Genomic DNA, 19661 nt, shown 5'->3' on the forward strand with positions numbered 1-19661 from the left:
CTCTATACCCACACTGTGCACTGTGGAACACACAATATCCTGACCAGGCTGCAACACTGTTGCATTCTTCTACTTCAGTCTGCCACTCCTCACCAGGCTCAGTAGCAATTGTACAGCCAACATTTGAGGGTTTTTTTTAATATTGGTTAGGCCTGCAATCCAAGTTATCGTCTTTCTGGCATCTGGTCGCCTCTGTTGACTTCAACTTACAACATTTATTGCCGAAATTTGGCAACACCTAATGCACAAATCTTAGAATTAATTTCAGGAGCATTTGTTTCTTCTTCTTCCTAAAATGCAATTCATTTTCAAAAGGTGTCTATGCACACACAAAAATGTGTTTACATCGCTCATTAATTAATTAGTAGCTCGCTTTCTTTCACGAATGAACTCGACATTTATACACGAACTGGAAACAACGGGAATGGGTTTTAGTTGTCTCCGCTGTCAAAATGTTGACCTTTTCAACTGAGAGAGTCGTAAAAATTATGACACGTTGCCTGCAACTTATATGAATAGAGTTAACAAAATTAAGTGTATACATTATACAGTGAGGGAAAAAAGGATTTGATCCCCTGCTGATTTTGTACGTTTGCCCACTGACAAATAAATGATCAGTCTATAATTTTAATGGTAGGTTTATTTGAACAGTAAGAGACAGAATAACAACAAAAATCCAGAAAAACGCATGTCAAAAATGTAATAAATTTATTTGCATTTTAAGGAGGGAAATAAGTTTTTGACCCCTCTGCAAAACATGACTTAGTACTTGGTGGCAAAACCCTTGTTGGCAATCACAAAGGTCAGACGTTTCTTGTAGTTGGCCACCAGGTTTGCACACATCTCAGGAGGGATTTTGTCCAACTCCTCTTTGCAGATCTTCTCCAAGTCATTAAGATTTCGAGGCTGACGTTTGGCAACTCGAACCTTCAGCGCCCTCCACAGATTTTCTATGGGATTAAGGTCTGGAGGCTGGCTAGGCCACTCCAGGATATTAATGTGCTTCTTCTTGAGCACTCCTTTGTTGCCTTGGCCGTGTATTTTGGGTCATTGTCATGCTGGAATACCCATCCACGACCCATTTTCAATGCTCTGGCTGAGGGAAGGAGGTTCTCACCCAAGATTTGACGGTACATGGCCCCATCCATCGTCCCTTTTATGTGGTGAAGTTGTCCTGTCCCCTTAGCAGAAAAACACCCCCAAAATCATAATGTTTCCACCTCCATGTTTGACGGTGGGGATGGTGTTCTTGGGGGCATAGGCAGCATTCCTCCTCCTCCAAACACGGCGAGTTGAGTTGATGCCAAAGAGCTCCATTTTGGTCTCATCTGACCACAACACTTTCACCCAGTTGTCCTCTGAATAATTCAGATGTTCATTGGCAAACTTCAGACGGGCATGTATATGTGCTTTCTTGAGCAGGGCACCTTGCAGGCGCTGCAGGATTTCAGTCCTTCACGGCGTAGTGTGTTACGAATTGTTTTCTTGGTGACTATGGTCCCAGCTGCCTTGTGATCATTGATAAGATCTTACCGTGTAGTTCTGGGCTGATTCCTCACCGTTCTTATGATTATTGCAACTCCACGAGGTGAGATCTTGCATGGAGCCTCAGGCCGAGGGAGTTTGACAGCTCTTTTGTGTTTATTCCATTTGCGAATAATCGCACCAACTGTTGTCACCTCACCAAGCTGCATGGCAATGGTCTTGTAGCCCATTCCAGCCTTGTGCAGGTCTACAATCTTGTCCCTGACATCCTTGGAGAGCTCTTTGGTCTTGGCCATGGTGGAGAGTTTGGAATCTGATTGATTGCTTCTGTGGACAGGTGTCTTTTTTACAGGTAGCAAGCTGAGATTAGAAGCACTCCCTTTAAGAGTGTCCTCCTAATCTCAGCTCGTTACCTGTATAAAAGACACCTGGGAGCCAGAAATCTTTCTGATTGAGAGGGGGTCAAATAGTTATTTCCCTCATTAAAATGCAAATCAATTTATAACATTTTTTACATGCATTTTTCTGGATTTTGTTGTTGTTATTCTGTCTCTCACTGTTCAAATAAACCTACCATTAAAATTATAGACTGATCATTTCTTTGTCAGTGGGCAAACGTACTAAAATGAGAGAAAATATGCCCTAAGTGACAGTTAATAACACCTCGTTATTTTGTATCATACAATTTACTATATAGCAACGTAATAAAACAATGTTACTACAATGGTTCGTGTCTTACAATTATTTAAAACATACCAATTGTTAGCTCCTGTGGAATATTTCATATATACATAACTGTATTTTTAAACAACACTGGATTCCAAACAACATTGAATACAAGGAGAATCGATGATAATTTATTTATATTTATTCCATGAGAGACACGAGGTCAAAGGTCTATATTAAACAATTAAATAATTGACCGATTAAATAATTAAATAATCTGGCGTCCCCACAGTTAACACCTTTTTGTTACAATCAATACAGTGCACCATTTGAAGTTCAATTACTTCAGAATAACTTGAATGTAGCATGCAGAATTCGTTCATGTAAACTATCCAGTTGTATTGATAGATTAGGTGCGGAGAAGATGATTACTGTAAATAATTGTAGCATTTCTTGACAGTGCCAAAATCTTTTAGCGTGTATTGTAAAATTAGCGCAATGAGCTAATTGGGCTTGTATAGGGTTAACCCGGACTCGAGATGGTAATTTGCGCACTTCTCTGATTTGAAGCTTTCGTGACTGCAGGAATTACTCTTTGGTTCTTTCGGTAAAGTCACGAAGAAAGGAAATAAATTAAATAATATAATACGACGTTTCGATTGCAACACAAGCAATCGTCATCAGGTAGAAAACAAACCTAGTGAACTTAATACAATGCAATACAACACGGAGAGTCGGCTAACACAACAGTCAGCACCTTGCCTGGTTGATTACGTTCTTCCAAAAATTCCAAAGATTGCTAAATTTGAGAGAGAGACAAAACACAGACATGGAAACACACGGACAGACACACAAGCAGAGAAAGACAACACAGATACACACAGAGAGAGACGCACAGAGAGAGACACACAACATAGATACACACAGTGTGTCTCTGTGTTGTCCCAACTCTGCTTGTCTGTCTGTGTGTCTCCGTGTCTGTGTTTTGTCTCTCTATCAAATTTAGCAATCTTTGGAAGAGCGTAATCAACCAGGTAGGGTGCTGATTGTTGTGTCAGCCAACTCTCTGTGTTGTATTGCATTGTATTTCTAAGTTCACTAGGTTTGTTTTCCACCTGATGATGATTGCTCGCGTTGCAATCGAAACATCGTATTCTATTATTTAATGGATTTTCGTTCTACGTGACTTTACCAAAAGAACCAAAGAGCATATTCTTCATCAGCACAGTCAGTTCAGGCACTGAGACAGCCCGACAGTCTGTGACACAAGGCACCATGCCACTGTCGACCGATAAAACAGTCCCAACTCGGAAAAGTACTTCTGAAACAAAGTGCATATTAAATAAGCCCTCGCTTGGCATTTTCACGACAGGCACTGGCACGCCACTTTGTTTTCACAACGAGTAAAATAGCATTATAAAAGAAATGTGAGTTGCTTTTTTTGCTTCCGGAATTAAAAGTTTTCAAAGTTCCATCTCAACAACTTATATGTAACGTGGAGCAAGAAAAACATCTGAAACAGAACGTGGCTCTTTGTTGGCATGGAGACATCAAAGAATTCTTTGACATGTTGAGTACATGCAGGGAGGGCACCGTGTGCCAGGACTATTGCCAAAAAAGAACCGCTCCAAGTAAATAGGTAAAATATTCCCTGAAACAATACGCGGCCTTTCTTGTAAACAAATCATGCATTGGAGAAGGCTCAAAAATAAAGCAACGCTCATGCGTGCCTGGATAAATAAAAGTGAGACAAGAGCAAAACTGGAATTTTGCCGATGAAAATAAAAACAGGGGTAAGCGAAATATGACGAACGTGAACGAGATGTGATTCTTAAAAAGGAGAAAGTCAAGTGAAATGGAACAAATGCATTGGAGAATTTTGCAATAAATGCAATAACTTTCGTCTGGGATAGGGAGATACCACTAAACTGCACGCTGTACAGCTGAGTGCTGCCGGGATCCCGTCCATGCACCGAGACTGTGTTGTCGTAGCGAGCATATCGTGGCATTCAGCCCGGTCAATATATGGGCATGATGGGAATATCTTTTATGGAGTAAAAAAAAAGTTAGCGATTGAAACGCTGGAAAATTGCAATGAAAATGAAAGTGTGCATTTAAAAGGAGGTAGACACACACAAAAAAAATCCATTACCTTTCGATTTAAATTTCGATTTAAAGCTTTCGTGACTGCAAGGATTCATCTTCTTTGGTTCTTTCGGTAAAGTCACGTAGAATGAGAATAAAATTATAAATTAATAAAATAAAATAACACAATAAAATTCTCACGACGTTTCGGCCACAACACAGACCTGTCGGGACGACAGAGCTTCTGTCGTCCCGACAGGTCTGTTCCTTTCACCTGAAGAAGGCCACTTGTGTTGTGGCCGAAACGTCGTGAGAATTTTATTGTGTTATTTTATGTAATTAAATCCATTACCGTGAACAAAGTGGCTTGGGAGGAGCTTTGCCCGTACACAAAAGCACTTGTTTGATGATGATGATGATGACGATTAGCAGACAAGAGTTGATGGCCGCAGAAGCACACCTGACAAGTTATCTCTATTCCTAAATAAATGTGCATACTGCATCCTATTCCACACTGGGAGCCGTATAACAATGCACCTGCTGCGACATCTCATGAATCGTGCCGATTCATAATTCAAGTCTATTGTCATCATCATCAGCCATGATCAACCCACTGCCGGACGAATGCCTCCCAAAGTCGCCACCACCTCTCACTGCTCTGAGATCTAATTGTATTGTGCTGTTATTACCAGATTGTAAATGTCGTGGCTTGGCTCTCCAACACACCAGTGTGCTGTACTAGTGACACATCGGCACGTTCTGTTTACGTGACAACCCTTACTAGTTGGCTGTGTTGGGTGGTGGCGGATTTTAACGACACATTTATATATTTACGCGATTTAACACCCCCAAAAAAAACCTCTATTATGGTCATTACCATGTTGCGTGTATGGTGTCGGTAGCTCGTGCAGCCCTCATGTGACATTAACATCGTGTGTGTTCCTCTGTATCTCTTGGCAGTTTAATTCCAAGCGTGTGCCTCTCCATGCCGCATCGTTACTTGCCTGCTGTGTACGGGTGCCAATAGGGTCGGGCATCATTTTGAAGTTGCGATGGCTTGGGGTGGTGGGGGGGTAACAGAGGAGAGGAAAGGTCCCTCCCCCATATCAGACAGTGGAATCATTCATTGGTAGGTTATGAATGCAATCGTTGTAGAATTTCAATTAATGTCTGCTGATTGGCTTCCTCTACCTCGCAGTTATTTGTTATCGTTTGTTTGACGTAAATAACGATTAGAATAGCAATGAACCATACGGGATTTTGTCAATCCACTACTGGCTGCAGGCCTCCCCATGTCGTGTTAGGGTGACCAGAGAAGCTTGACCATACCTCACCGTTTGGCCAGGGCTCATTGGTGAGGATGGTTGGGTGAGGGGTGTCAAGAAGGGTTCTAATGTCACCTGCCACTGAAGTTAGCCGTGGACTGGAGTTAACCAAGGTGCTTCATGCATACAGGCAATGTTGTAGTCGCCAATATCATTCCCCGTGGTCAATCCAATGCCGGATGAAGGCCTTCCCAAGCGGCTGCCATCTCTCGTGATCACGGCTGCCATCTCTCGTGACCACGGCTGCCATCTCTCGTGATCACGGCTGCCATCTCTCGTGATCACGGCTGCCATCTCTCGTGATCACGGCTGCCATCTCTCGTGATCACGGCTGCCATCTCTCGTGATCACGGCTGCCATCTCTCGTGACCACGGCTGCCATCTCTCGTGATCACGGCTGCCATCTCTCGTGATCACGGCTGCCATCTCTCGTGATCATGGCTGCCATCTCTCGTGATCACGAGCTGATTTCCTCCAGACGTTTTCGCAGCTTCAGAGGAATTATCGTTTAAGATTTGCGAGTGCTCTGCAAACAGCAGGTGCTGGCAATTAGACATTGCAAAGGGGATACAACTGTTAAAATCCAGACCAGTTTCAGTGCCAGTCTGACCAACGTAAAACCTTCGGCCATCGATCAGGTGGAGCGACGTGCCCAGAGCCAGCATTTAAAATCTTTAGCATTGCTCTATCGCCTGAGGAGCAAGCACGCCTCATTACGAGTCACAAATATAAATGTTGCTTCTTTAGCGGTGGTGTATCTTCCTCCAGAAAAAAAAATTGTGCTTTTCTTTTCACTCCGGTCTAACTTGCTTCATTATCCAGCCGAATTGTTGAAACCAACAATGGAGCTCGCTCGCTCGCTCGCTTCCTCAAGAACGAACTCGTTCCCCCCTCCCCCCCCCCCCCTTCTCGGCTATCGCCTGTCGTGTGGCAGAGTCGGAGCCTCCCGTGTTCCACTACAGGCCGGAGCACCCGAGCCCCCTAGTGGGGGGCCACGTCTACCGGGGGTGTCAGTCTCGCCGTCTGCAGGGCCTCTACATCTTCGGTGACCACAGCGGGTGAGTTTTGCCGGGCCGAGTCCGATACAAGCCCCTGTGTTGTATCGACACCGCAGGGCTCCCTCCCGGCTCCCATTTGAACCTCACAGGGTGGGCAAGTTCATAGACTGCCAAGTTAGCGCCAAGCGGTGAAAGCTGACGGTAGAACTTTTTTTTACCGGCGTGCTTTAAAGAAATGTTAACACGTACATGGGACTATCGTTTTTAATGGAAAAAGAACGGATAGTGCACTATAACATGTTACCAGAAGTACGTTAATCGCTTCAAAAAGTCAAAGAGTCTCCACTTGTTCGTCATCGTTGTCAACACGTGGCCTGGAATCTTCTCCAGGTGGTCCCCGGAATCCGGAGGCAGCAGCACATTGTCACGTGATATTTTTGCAAATTCTCAGAAGTGTAAAAAAAAATAATGTGAAGCATCCTGTACTTTGAAATGTATGCGTGTTGAACTTCTTTCACATCGTACGCAGCGAACCGTGCTAATCGGAGGTGTGGGGGAAGGACAACAAACTAAACACAAAAAGCAGTTCTAAAGAAACAAAGCAGCACTGACAAATTGTAATAGGAGTTGGTTGGTCGTCAGCTCAATAGTTAATTTTGATGTCGAACTCAATCCATCGTCCCTTGGGTCGATGAAATAGATACCATTATGTGGTACATCAACAGTAGTTGTCGTATAATGTGCCCCTTGGGATTCAAATGTGAAATGTACCCCACATATGTAAGTGCCCTAACCCGTGTTATTTTGAATGGAAGAAAAAAAAACACTTTTTATACCATAACATCAATCAACCAATCACAACCAGGCAAGGAAACCTATTCAATTCCACTAAACATATGTTTCAATTATTGGAAAAGATCCATATTATTCAATATGAATGCAAAATTACCTTGTGATTTTATTCATGAGTAATAACATTCATGGCGACCCGGCCCTCCCTGAACACAACACTAACCAGAATGGTGAAGTATGGTCAAACAGCTCTTATGACCTACAAGACGTCGGGAGATATTTGTCAAGCAGTGCATTGACAAAGGGGTATACAATTATAAAAAACATATACATTTTAAAAATAGTGGATTATTTTACTAATAAAACACACACACACACACACGACGAGCAGCATTCAAAGAAGCATCTAACCCTATATAAAAGACCAAACACTCTTGAGCTTTAACCAACAATATCCCAGGTCTGAAAGTGTGAGGTGGGGGGGAAGAACCCACTCCTCCACCTACCCCCTCCCCCGCCATCTCCAACGAGCACGGTTGGCTATGCACGGTGCAAAAGAAGTTCAACGCATGCCTCCTTGCTGAAAATTAAGAATGGGCCAAACCAGAGCTGCAGCACTCTCAAGCAGAAATTCAATTTAAATTTTATAATGTGGCGACTGCCCAAGCCTCGGAGTGCTGAGGTTACGTAGGTGTGGGAATTTGATTTGAATGTGGACTGCGTGGAAAGCCGTCGATCATTTGATTGGCTGAATTGATCGAGGCCAAACCGGTGCCATGGCCAGGACCCAATCGACTCATTTTCAACAACATTGGGGAATTTCTATTCAATACCAAAAGGCAAGCCGTGACTTATAGGCGGCACACCTTCCATTAGGGCTTATTGTTTACAGACATTCTTTTTGAAAACAGATCATTCGTTCATTCAAATGTGTAACATTACTCGACGGTCGGGGGGTGGTTGTGAAAGTAGTGAGCGCACTGCTCTGTGAATGTGTTGCCAGCCACAGCTAACGTGAATAGCGAGTAATAACAGCACTACCTCTTGAGATCGACAAAGCAACTATACATGTATACACCTCCCTTTAGCAAGGTTGGCTGTGTACGGTTGCGAAAGAAGTTCAACATGCATCCATACAACAGACCTGACTATCAAATTAAGACCTGAACAACACATGAACCAAATAACAGGTCCCTGCAGGGTGGGCTGGTAGGAACATTGGAATTTTTCACTTCGTTAAAGTATTGAAAGGGGACGGACGGACGGACACATTAATCTATTGCAGGCTGGTACACTCAGTTTACAACTTCGTTCCTACCAGTATAATCGGAATAATTCTTTTTAAAAAATGACCTTCAAAGCACGTTGCATCTCCCTGCCCTAAACGGGGCTCGCTCGATACGAACCACCAGCGATCGAAATGGGCGAACGCCCTAATTGAAATGTTCAATTGGCCCGCCGGAAGACATTCATTAAGAACTCAAACGGCGTGACTTGTGCGCGTGCGCCGAGGAGCGCGTGAAACTCGGGCCGTGCTCAAACGCGTTCCCCGTTCGCTGTAAGCTGTGCGCGGCGCTTCGGTGGTCCGTCGCTGTGCCCCGTTGCGCAAGTGACTGCCAAACCGTCTGTGACGATGTTCGTGGCCCAACGAGCCGATCCGAGCTTCGGCTTCCCGCGGGCTTCGCGCACGCTCGCCCCTTTTTCCCGCTCGGCTGGTGAAATTAATCGAGCGAAGGGAATTTATACTCGGCCGAAATAAAATTTAAAAAAAAAACGGGACGAGTTAAATTTTTTTGCGGCGTAAATTCACTCCGAAGCGAGGGCATTTGGGAAGAGAGGGCATTTGAGTTCAAGAGGCTATGTTACTTGCACGTTGCGTAAACACAAGTCGAATACATAATTGTTTACATGTATCAATACAGATATATTTTAGTTACACATGTATGTGTATATACAGTATCTAGATTTTGTATACTTGCATGTATGAGATCGCATACATTAATGTAATAAAACCCACCTCAAGATTTATATCCATAAAACAAGAATTTAGAACTCTGCCAATTCACTAATGGGTGAACGCTTTCCAATTCTCTGCAGGTCATGGGGGTTGCTTCACCATACTTCGCCACGATTCTAAAACTCACAACCCATGCACAAATGTATGTGTGTAGAGTATTCCCTCATTATTCGTGAGCGATACGTTCCGGAAATGCTCGTGAATAGCAAATTTTGCGGGTAGTGATATTGGCTTACGAATTAATTACCTTAAAGAAACACATAAATAAGCTATTAATTACATGAAATGATCTCATCACTTTATCTCATTACTTTCCTTCTCTCTCGATGCAGTCCTGTAGAGTTCCAGATGCGATTCGCGAATAGCCCAAATTGCGGATAGCAAGCTCGTGACTAACGAGGGGATACTGTAATAATAAATGTTTTTTTTAATGTACCGTACGTTAATTTGTAATGGGTTCACATAACCCCTTGCAGCCACTAGGGGTGCTACCATTCGCCACAATGTAAAAAAGAGGACCCCTTGAAGACAATCATGACCCTAAATTGGTAAAATTCAATCAGTCATTTAGCCTCTGGCAGGTGCATAACGAGTCACGCCCCCATCCCCCCTTCCTCTCCCCCAGAGATGCAATTTGGGGTCACGACTTGATTTAAACAAACATTTCTTGCAATTTTACCGTTTCGTGTGCATTGCGTGGAAAAAAACTAATTCTGTCTTGTTCGGACGTTTTTTTTCATGCCATAATTAGGCAGCAGGGTGGCGCAGTTAGTAACACTTCTCTCTCACAGCAAGAAGGGCCTAGGTTCGATTCCCCGGTTGTGTGTAGAGTTTGTATGTTCTGCTCCTGTTCCTCTCGTAGCTTAAAAAAAATGCATGCAATGTAACTGCTATTGGCCAGACATCAAAGTGACCTACAAATTACCCTTTTGGGATTGCAAGTAAAATTACTCTTTACGGAAAACTCGGCAGGAACCTTTGAAATAATGTTGAGGCTCAATTAGGTCTTCCTGGGTAAAAAAAAAAAAGCAGTAATAATTATTTGAATAAAATTATAGTAAATCAGTCCTCACATGCATGATTTAATGCATCTATCATGTACCTAAGAAACAATTTCAATCAATGCATTTTTGCATACCTATTGCGTAGGTGTATTTACGTACATTACACATCTCTACTTTTATAATACGTATGCCTACAATACATCATACATATATGAGAAATAAATCATGTATTGTTTATGTATTGTACGTCTATGCGTATTCCGTTTGCATTACTGCAGTACGTGTAATCCAATACATATTCTCATTATATAATATCTTGACATATGTCGGTATGTGTGTGCGTGCTGTACATTTACGCAACTCAAATTTCAGTGGGATCTTATTTTATCCAGTGTTGCCAAGCGATATTGATTGATTTTACTGCCGTTCCATTCTTACATTCTAGTTTAATGTCTACTGAAGCCATCATTCCCAATGTTCTCTAAACGTTTCCAAACAGTCTTCATATAACATCAGGTATTTGCAGGAAAGCGGGCAAGGCAAGCAGAGAGATTCAATATCTCAGTGCATGTTATAAACAAGTTCAAAACACAGCTCTGCCAGCAGTCCACCCTATTGATATAGACTCAAAAAATTGGCATTTAACAAAAAAACCCTGTATTTATTTAGTCAAAATATTATGTATTTTCAGATTATACAAACAATATATATCATCCCTACAGGATCTGTGAATATCTTCATTGGCATACCAAGGGATGGTGTGTCTAGCACTTACACCCAACCGCCCTTGATAACCGGGGTTGAAGTGGGTATCAAGATTGAGTCGACCTAGGGGAACACTCAAAATAGGTTCCGATGGCGCTTGCCACAAACGCCTCAATCCACGGCCAGAAACGGAGACTCAGAAAGACGTGTTTGGTAAGCGCAGTGCACCAACCACCGCCGTCACCCCACACTCGTGCACCCCACGTGTGTGCGACTGTTTGTGACCTTTGTGATCAATGTCCTGCCTAAGAGACGGAGCGTGAGTGTTGCACTCGTGTTGGCAACTGTTAACCACGGCGATGGACAATGTAGTAATTGGGAAAACGATGCCTTTCTGTATAATACAAAAGCGCATTGCTACATCATAGCCGCTTGTTCGGGGCACAAATTATGCGGTGGCTCGATTCGCCGATAAATAATACATTTATTCTCGGGCTTTAACGACGGACCGATGTTTTATTTATATTCTTGGGGACAGTCTGACTCGAATCGTAACAAGCAAAGTAATGCGCAATTAGTGGTGGAGTACAATTTGAATGCGCCCCATGCTTAAAAACTATTTGTCAGAAGTATTCCCTTCGGGCTGTTTATCGAATTCATCATGAAGCATAGTAACGTGCTGACTGGTGACCACTGTGCAGTTTTGGTTCAATAATGATAAGGGACCGTTGGAAAATTCTCCTTTCCTAAAAATATAACCCGAGGTGTTTATTTATTTATTAATTTTCATACCGTATCAAATATTTGACCATGGCTCATTCAACTGAGGCTCATTCGTCTCATTCACGGAGAGGCCTTAGCATGGACACAACAAACTTTTGCTACAGACTCACTTTCCATTTTTACATAAATACAATGTAATAAACCTTGAACACTTTACAGTGTCGATAATGTGTACATCGTGAAATCCGGTGGCCACGAGTCTTATGATGAACATTTACGCCATGTTTTCATCTCATACCGTATATAGCCAGTTCTGAGTGAACGATGAAGTGGTTGAGCGAGGTACATTAATTATATTTATGTTCTATAACGGCCAGAAAGCTTTAAACTAGGCCTCGCCTGTTATGCAGGAGGTCATGGGTTCCATCCCGACCCTGGCGTTTGTATGTTTGGAGTTTGCATGTCTTTGCCCGTGGTCACGTGGATTATGTTTGGAGTTTGCATGTCTCTCTGCCCGTGGTCACGTGGATTATGTTTGGAGTTTGCATGTCTCTCTGCCCGTGGTCACGTGGATTATGTTTGGAGTTTGCATGTCTCTCTGCCCGTGGTCACGTGGATTATGTTTGGAGTTTGCATGTCTCTCTGCCCGTGGTCGCGGGGATTATGTTTGGAGTTTGCATGTCTCTCTGCCCGTGGTCGCGTGGATTATGTTTGGAGTTTGCATGTCTCTCTGCCCGTGGTCACGTGGATTATGTTTGTAGTTTGCATGTCTCTCTGCCCGTGGTCGCGGGGATTATGTTTGGAGTTTGAATGTCTCTCTGCCCGTGGTCATGTGGATTATGTTTGGAGTTTGCATGTCTCTCTGCCCGTGGTCACGTGGATTATGTTTGGAGTTTGCATGTCTCTCTGCCCGTGGTCGCGTGGATTATGTTTGGAGTTTGCATGTCTCTCTGCCCGTGGTCGCGTGGATTGTGTTTGGAGTTTGCATGTCTCTCTGCCCGTGGTCGCGTGGATTATGTTTGGAGTTTGCATGTCTCTCTGCCCGTGGTCACGTGGATTATGTTTGGAGTTTGCATGTCTCTCTGCCCGTGGTCGCGTGGATTATGTTTGGAGTTTGCATGTCTCTCTGCCCGTGGTCGCGTGGATTATGTTTGGAGTTTGCATGTTTCTCTGCCCGTGGTCACGTGGATTATGTTTGGAGTTTGCATGTCTCTCTGCCCGTGGTCGCGTGGATTATGTTTGGAGTTTGCATGTCTCTCTGCCCGTGGTCACGTGGATTATGTTTGGAGTTTGCATGTCTCTCTGCCCGTGGTCGCGTGGATTATGTTTGGAGTTTGAATGTCTCTCTGCCCGTGGTCACGTGGATTATGTTTGGAGTTTGCATGTCTCTCTGCCCGTGGTCACGTGGATTATGTTTGGAGTTTGCATGTCTTTCTGCCCGTGGTCGCGTGGATTATGTTTGGAGTTTGCAAGTCTCTCTGCCCGTGGCCGCGTGGATTTTTCTCAGGCTTCTCCGGTTTGATCGTACACATTTAGAAACGTGCGTTTTGATTATTCGGCTGCTATAAATTTCCTCGTGATAAGCCACTTGATTGAGCTGTCATTTGTGGCCAGGTCACTTCTGAAAAAGAGACATATAGCTCCGTGGTAAAATAATTATAATTACACAGTTCACCAAACACCGACATCAGTACCCACCCAAAACACAGTTTACAACTCAGTTCAGGCTTTCTTGGCAAAAATACTGTTACGTACGTGACAATCCACCGCTGGATGAGGGCCTCCCCACACTGGATTGGCAGTGACCATACATCACCATGCTGGTCAATGCAGGTTCGTGAAGGTAGGAGAGAGTGCATAACAATAGTGGATATTGCAGCAGTGAAGGAATATTCTAGTCTTAACATTTGTATTACAGGTGCAGCACCAAACTTATCCTTACAATCGGTACCATGGCAATGGCACAACCTCACTTTGCAAAAGACCCACGCTTGATTTTAGCAAAATGAAGTAAACTGCCATCGGATTTTGACAGACAGTTGAGACGAACGCTTCAATACACAACTTCCCTTTGTCCACGACTGGCACGGATAATTCCCGATTCTCTTGCAGATGAGGGAGCGTGTCACGCCGTTGTTTGGTGGAGATACGTCACCGTATTTGCACACTAATGCACGCCTCTGCTTGGTAATGGGATGCTCTTGAAAAGCTGCCACCCCAATGCATCACTGGGCGCCTCTCGCAACGCGGGGAGTAAAAGCGAAGCGCGTATCGACGTTTGCCTGCGATCCTGATGCCGTGGAATTTAATCCTCTTGCTTGTGTTGAGCTGTGAGGGGCAGGAAAAGCCCATCGCAGCTCCGGTTTCGGGACCGATTTGCATTTTAATGGAAACCCTCGCTCATTGAAACATTCCATAGAGTTGTGTATGACCGCTCATAGTGGTGGCCCCCACATGACCAAATCATCCACCATGCGCCCAATCCCAAAAAGCCAAGTATGGTCGAGCCTGGATAACGCTTTGACCAAATACAAGCGTCGTAGGCTGCGGGACTACGTTGTGAGCAGCGGAGGGCAGTGTTGTACTTTACTTCTATGTTGCTGCTTTGCTCCTCACTTTAAAAAAACCCGTACTCACCAGTGTGGTGAAGTTTGGACGTTTGCCTCGCACGACCCGCAATGGATTGACAAAAGGGCTGTACATGTACCGAGCTGATCTATTTACTGCCCCGCGAATTATCCCCATCCACGGTCGCAATTCCATTCAAGAATAATATACAGTAAAACCTTGGATTGCGAGAATAATTCGTTCAGGAAACGTGTTTGCAATCCAAAGCACTCGTATAACAGTTGTGATCACGTGACGCTCGGCAGACAAAGCGTCTATACGTACTATTCGTATTGCAAAACCTCGCTCGTTTATCAAATTAATATTTATTTAAAATTTTGCTCGTCTTGCAAAACACTCGCAGACCAAGTTACTCGCAATCCAAGGTTTTACTGTATATATATTTTTGTATCATCGTGATGAAGGTAGTGGCCATGTGAACCTTTTAACCGCAATTTATACGATTCTAAAAACGTAATAAATAATAATTCGCAAGCCTTTTGTCATTTCCCTGATGGATGAGGGCCTTTCCCCACATGGCGTCGGTCACTGTGGTTGATTGACCATACCTCACCGCCCTGGTCAATGCGGGTTGGTGAAGGGAGGGAGACTCAGGAATAGTTCAGATATCACTCACCGCTCATGTTAGCTGTGACCAGGCCACTGGGTTCATAGCTCGGTGCGCTAACCACCCTGCCTCTGGTTCACCCCCTCCCTCTCAAAGATACTCATTAACACTGGTTATTTTTACAGTGGCTCTTATGTTACATGGAACAAATCAATGCGTATATAATTTACGTCATTTCTACGCCTATCTGTATAACTTAAATTTGGGCATGATATCTCAAAAAAATCTAATGGCAAAATTGGATTTTAAAAAGTTTTTATGGAAAAGCTTTTATAAATCCAAATCGTATTGTATATTAACGGTGCTACCTTTCCGCGGGCATCATTAACAGACCTTTACGAACGAAAGAAAAACCGGTAGGATGCTCCAATGCATATGCACGTACGTGCTTTGTGCATCCAAGAATTTGCTAATGAGCGCCTAATTATCGCAATCATTAGGCAGAGCGTGTTTATCCTTGCCACTGGTTGCAGCATATCAGCGGCATTATTTGCACACATTGGTGGCAGGAGGCCACTACTCCTGCACACGGCTCTCGGCAGCCCCACACTCCGCGCTGAAAAAAGCAATAGGGACAAATTATGCTGCGGCAATTGTACTGGAACCGCCCCAGGGGAATGGGGGGAGGGGGTCTCTAAATGAAATTGCAAAGGCGCACGGGAGGCAGTATGCAAGTCGGTGGCCTCAGCAAGAATTGCTAAAACAACACGCGGTGGGTTTCGCTGTGACCTTTGCATGCATAGAGACAGGGAAGGTAACAATCGACTCGTGCGGAAAAGCAGCGGCGTGTTTAGCGAATAACGACCTCCCCTTTATTAAAACCTAAACAATGCCCGACGTTGCGATCTCGCGGCGCTGTTGCGACGAGAGCGGGACCGGGGGTTCGCGTTGCTCCACTCCGCCCGCCGAGGGCGCGCGGGGCCAGGAGGGCGCTCGCTTCGATTCCGGCCCTCAAGGTTACGCCCGAGGTGCTTTGCAAACTGCGGCGTTTGACCGACTTCCAGCTTGCCACGAATTCTCTCTGCCCTCTCATCCCGCCCAACCGCTTTCCCATCAACACCTTCTCTACTCGTATATTCTCTCATCCGCAGCCTCCCCCCCCCCCCCATCAACCACCACAAGCGCAGCTGGACTCTCATGAACGTCCTTGCACCTGCCTCCTCTCACGTGCCCACTCATTTTCGACATTTGTTTGTGTCCCTTGAGGTTTATATGTTTGGCCACGTGGTTACGAATCCATTTGCAAAAGGCAAAACTGTTTTTACCCAATTTTCTGAGATTTTCTATCGGCAGAATGCACGCCAAAAGGCGTCCTCTGGTCGAGCACCAATTGGGTCGAGGCTCAAAAGAAAGCCGTCCCTTGGTGTGGACCAATCAGTTTCAAGGACAATGCATATATTATCATAGTATGTTTTTTGTTTGCATTTTGACTCCAGGTATTGTGGTTAATGCAGACATGAATCCTCGTAAAAAGGTTTCAGTTTTGTTGCCAGAAAAAAGGGGGAAAAACCCTATTATTACATCAGCTTACTTAATCTTATCATTATTTAACGATTAGCCATGCATGGTCAATATGCTGCTGCATGGTTGGCCTTCCCTTCCCACAACGTCACGATCGCACGCGGTCTTTGCGATGCTACAATCCGGTCATCATCACTCATCAACACTCCAGCCCAAGCTGGTCATCATCACTCATCATCACTCATCATCACTCATCATCACTCATCATCACTCATCATCACTCCAGTCATCATCACTCCTCATGAACTCTCCAGCACCAAGCCGACTTATTTCCACTGATTTTTTTCTAATAAGCCAACGTGAAATCTTTATCTTGAGTGCGTTCCCTAATCGATGTGTTCCTCTCCTTGTCCCTCAAATAAATTCCAAACAATGCACCTCTCCCTGTTTCCTTGCTCACTTCCCCCCCCCCACCCCTTTTATTCCATTCTCTTTGTCAATATTCCTCATCCATATGTCACCCCCCCGAAATGAGAACCTCTCTTTCTTGAGGCACACTGCTAATCGCGCAGTCTGCAAAAATAAAACAACGCGAAATAACATTTTCTAATTTGGTCACCGGTTTTTTTCAACACCACACGCACGCTGAGCCGCGGCAGTGAGCATCCGCGTGCCCGATCTCCCGAAACACCGGGGGAAGTTTTATACTTTTTTTGGGACGGGATGAGGAGGGTTTGCATTTCACAGCACGCCACCAGCATTCCCAACTCCTTGCAAAGCGGTTCAATTTCACTTCCAGCTGTTGTTGAGAAATAAAAGTAACAGCTGCTTGAGCTGCGCTTTAAAGGGCACCTGGGAAGCATTGCAAGCGCATTGTAATAGCGCCGAGTTGTTTAATTGCATATGATATCAGCAGGCTTTTCCCTTGTTGCAGATGGGATTTTCAACCGGAATTCATTGTCTCATATTGTTTATTTCATGTGACGCTTTGCTCAATCCACTGCTGGATGGGTGCCTCATCAAGCCACCATCACCGCTCACGAGCCTGCGAGCCATCCGTCTTAAGTGTTTTCACGATAAGTACAAAACCAATCCCCACGTAGCATACCACACAGAATACTAATTTCACTGCCCTGATTTGTATGGTTTTCGGATAAGATTGGATAATTAAATACGTTATGAAAGCATCTGTATACAGTATATATTTGTTTATATGTAACATTCTCCTGTACATCGCTTGAATTGGCGAGTGTGTGTTGAACATCAGCACACTGATTTAGGTTCGCGAATTAAATGTGTGCATCCATTTGCGCATTCAATTTGTTCGCATGCACACGTTTTTGTACAGTTGATTCCCTGAATAAGATGCAGGTGGAGACTAATATTGTTGTCTTTTCATCCGTGTCGCAGAATGGATTCCTTTAATCTTACCTCACAAACTAATTTGCTGCTCACTGTTGAATAATATAGGAATCTACGTTGTGTTAAGATTGCCTGACTGGGAACACCTTAATACACAAAGGACCTGAGAGCTTTGGTAACTGTTGATGCCAGCTCACTGCCTTCCAGCTTCTCTGCGGTTCCTCAGCGATTGCGAGATGTAATTTGCACAAACGACGACGCTTTTTACATACAAAACTAATACATTCCAAACGTTCTTTTGTACTTGTTTATTGTCACGTTTTTCAAGTGGCATGTAAAAAGTCAGGTCAGTGAATTACTCTGTCGTTGTTCAGGTACTTCGTAACACATTCTAGTGATCGTCACAATCATTACCTTTCACCACTGCCTGCTTCGTCGGTACGACGATTATGAATCGTTATTATCACGGCCACGACTCACATAAACCATAATTGTCATCTTAAGAATCAGACCATTTGTTGTAGATCATCAATTTCATTTTTAGTCATCATCATCATCATCACTCTTACACACAAGGGTTTTGTTGCCGCAAGCATTCTTATCAACATTCATTATCACACTCTTGTGCTAAAAAGTATTTTCAGTGGTAGCCCAAGGTTGGCCCACCATTTCAAACCTCAATTAACAAGTCCTTTCCATTTACACTTCCCTCCCAGATATGGCAGCTGTCCTGAGCCAGACAGTTCTCTCGGATTGGCTTCTTTAAAATACCGTGGACTTTTCTTATGCATCATTGGACCCAGTTATACCTGCCTGCATTGCTCCATCATAACGCCACCGAAATGAGTTATGTCACTTCCTTTTATCTGCTATACAAAACAACAACTATGGTTTATGTCCAAGTTGTCATCGCAAATTTGGCGCCCGCATAACCTCACTCCTAAAACTTGTCATGTATTGCGTGGGAAACATAGCGAAGGTAGATTGCATTTTCCACCATGCACACCACTTCAGCAGAGGCGTGCCGAGATCATTTATTTTTTTAAACAGCCCAACTTTAGTGACGACACATCAATGCAAATGTTAGCAGTGCACCTCGTGTCTTCAACGAGGGGGGTATGTTGCAGGGCAAGGCTTTTATATATATATGGAACAGCTGCCCTCATTGCCCTGACCGGCAGAATTTCGCTGGTAATAAAAGTTTTCTAGCCACCTGCATAAGGAATGGTGCATATGGTATATGTTGTGGTTTTTTGGTCTTTATCGGCTGGCACAACAATTTACCAACAGCTATCAGCCGACGATGAGGGATGCCGCAGCTGTGATGTAAGGGTTCGCACACCGGACTTGCAATCGCGAGGTCGCTGGTTCAACCCGAACGTCCCTCCGCCTATTTTCACCCAGAAGTCTAAGGACGTACCCGATATAATCCGCGTGTCATGGGCCAAAGTGTGGGTTCACCCACTTCTTCCAAAGGCATCTGACTAATCTGGAGTAGGCAGTATAACCTCGCGAGGTACTCTCCGGAGCTCCATCTAGTGTAGAACCTTCCTGCCAACAGTGGAGGAGCTAGTCATTACTCACTCCTTGAAAACAACCCTATCCAACTTAATTTGACATCTCTCTCAGTTTTGATGATCACACTGTGTTTGTTCTCACTGTAGGCCCATCATGATTACCGATGATTGTTGTGAAATTGCCACAGTGTGGGCACATCGCAATTTCTGTGGGATTTGTACCTCCTTCTAAAATGAATCCATATTCGCGGCTGTAATTGCCTCTCCTGACCATTAATATTGTACA

The 19661-nt window shown here is 44.2% G+C and overlaps 1 protein-coding gene and 1 long non-coding RNA gene across 4 annotated transcripts in view; one reads left to right on the plus strand and one right to left on the minus strand.

The window, feature by feature from the left end:
- Window positions 1-19661, plus strand: part of HHIP (hedgehog interacting protein) — a 141377-nt gene that overhangs the window by 86765 nt on the left and 34951 nt on the right. For both annotated transcript variants that reach the window (XM_032955234.2, XM_076067492.1), the window contains one exon: window positions 6496-6619. In XM_032955234.2, the coding sequence (XP_032811125.2) occupies window positions 6496-6619 (124 nt within the window). The remainder of the gene's footprint in view (window positions 1-6495; window positions 6620-19661) is intronic.
- LOC116942854 (uncharacterized) overlaps window positions 1-19661 on the minus strand; it is a 121266-nt gene that overhangs the window by 55950 nt on the left and 45655 nt on the right. The window lies entirely within an intron of this gene.

Source organism: Petromyzon marinus, chromosome 16 (genome assembly GCF_048934315.1).
Source record: "Petromyzon marinus isolate PM22_M1 ecotype Great Lakes invasive population chromosome 16, UKy_Petmar_22M1.pri1.0, whole genome shotgun sequence".
In the NCBI taxonomy this organism is placed as follows: Eukaryota; Metazoa; Chordata; class Hyperoartia; order Petromyzontiformes; family Petromyzontidae; genus Petromyzon; species Petromyzon marinus.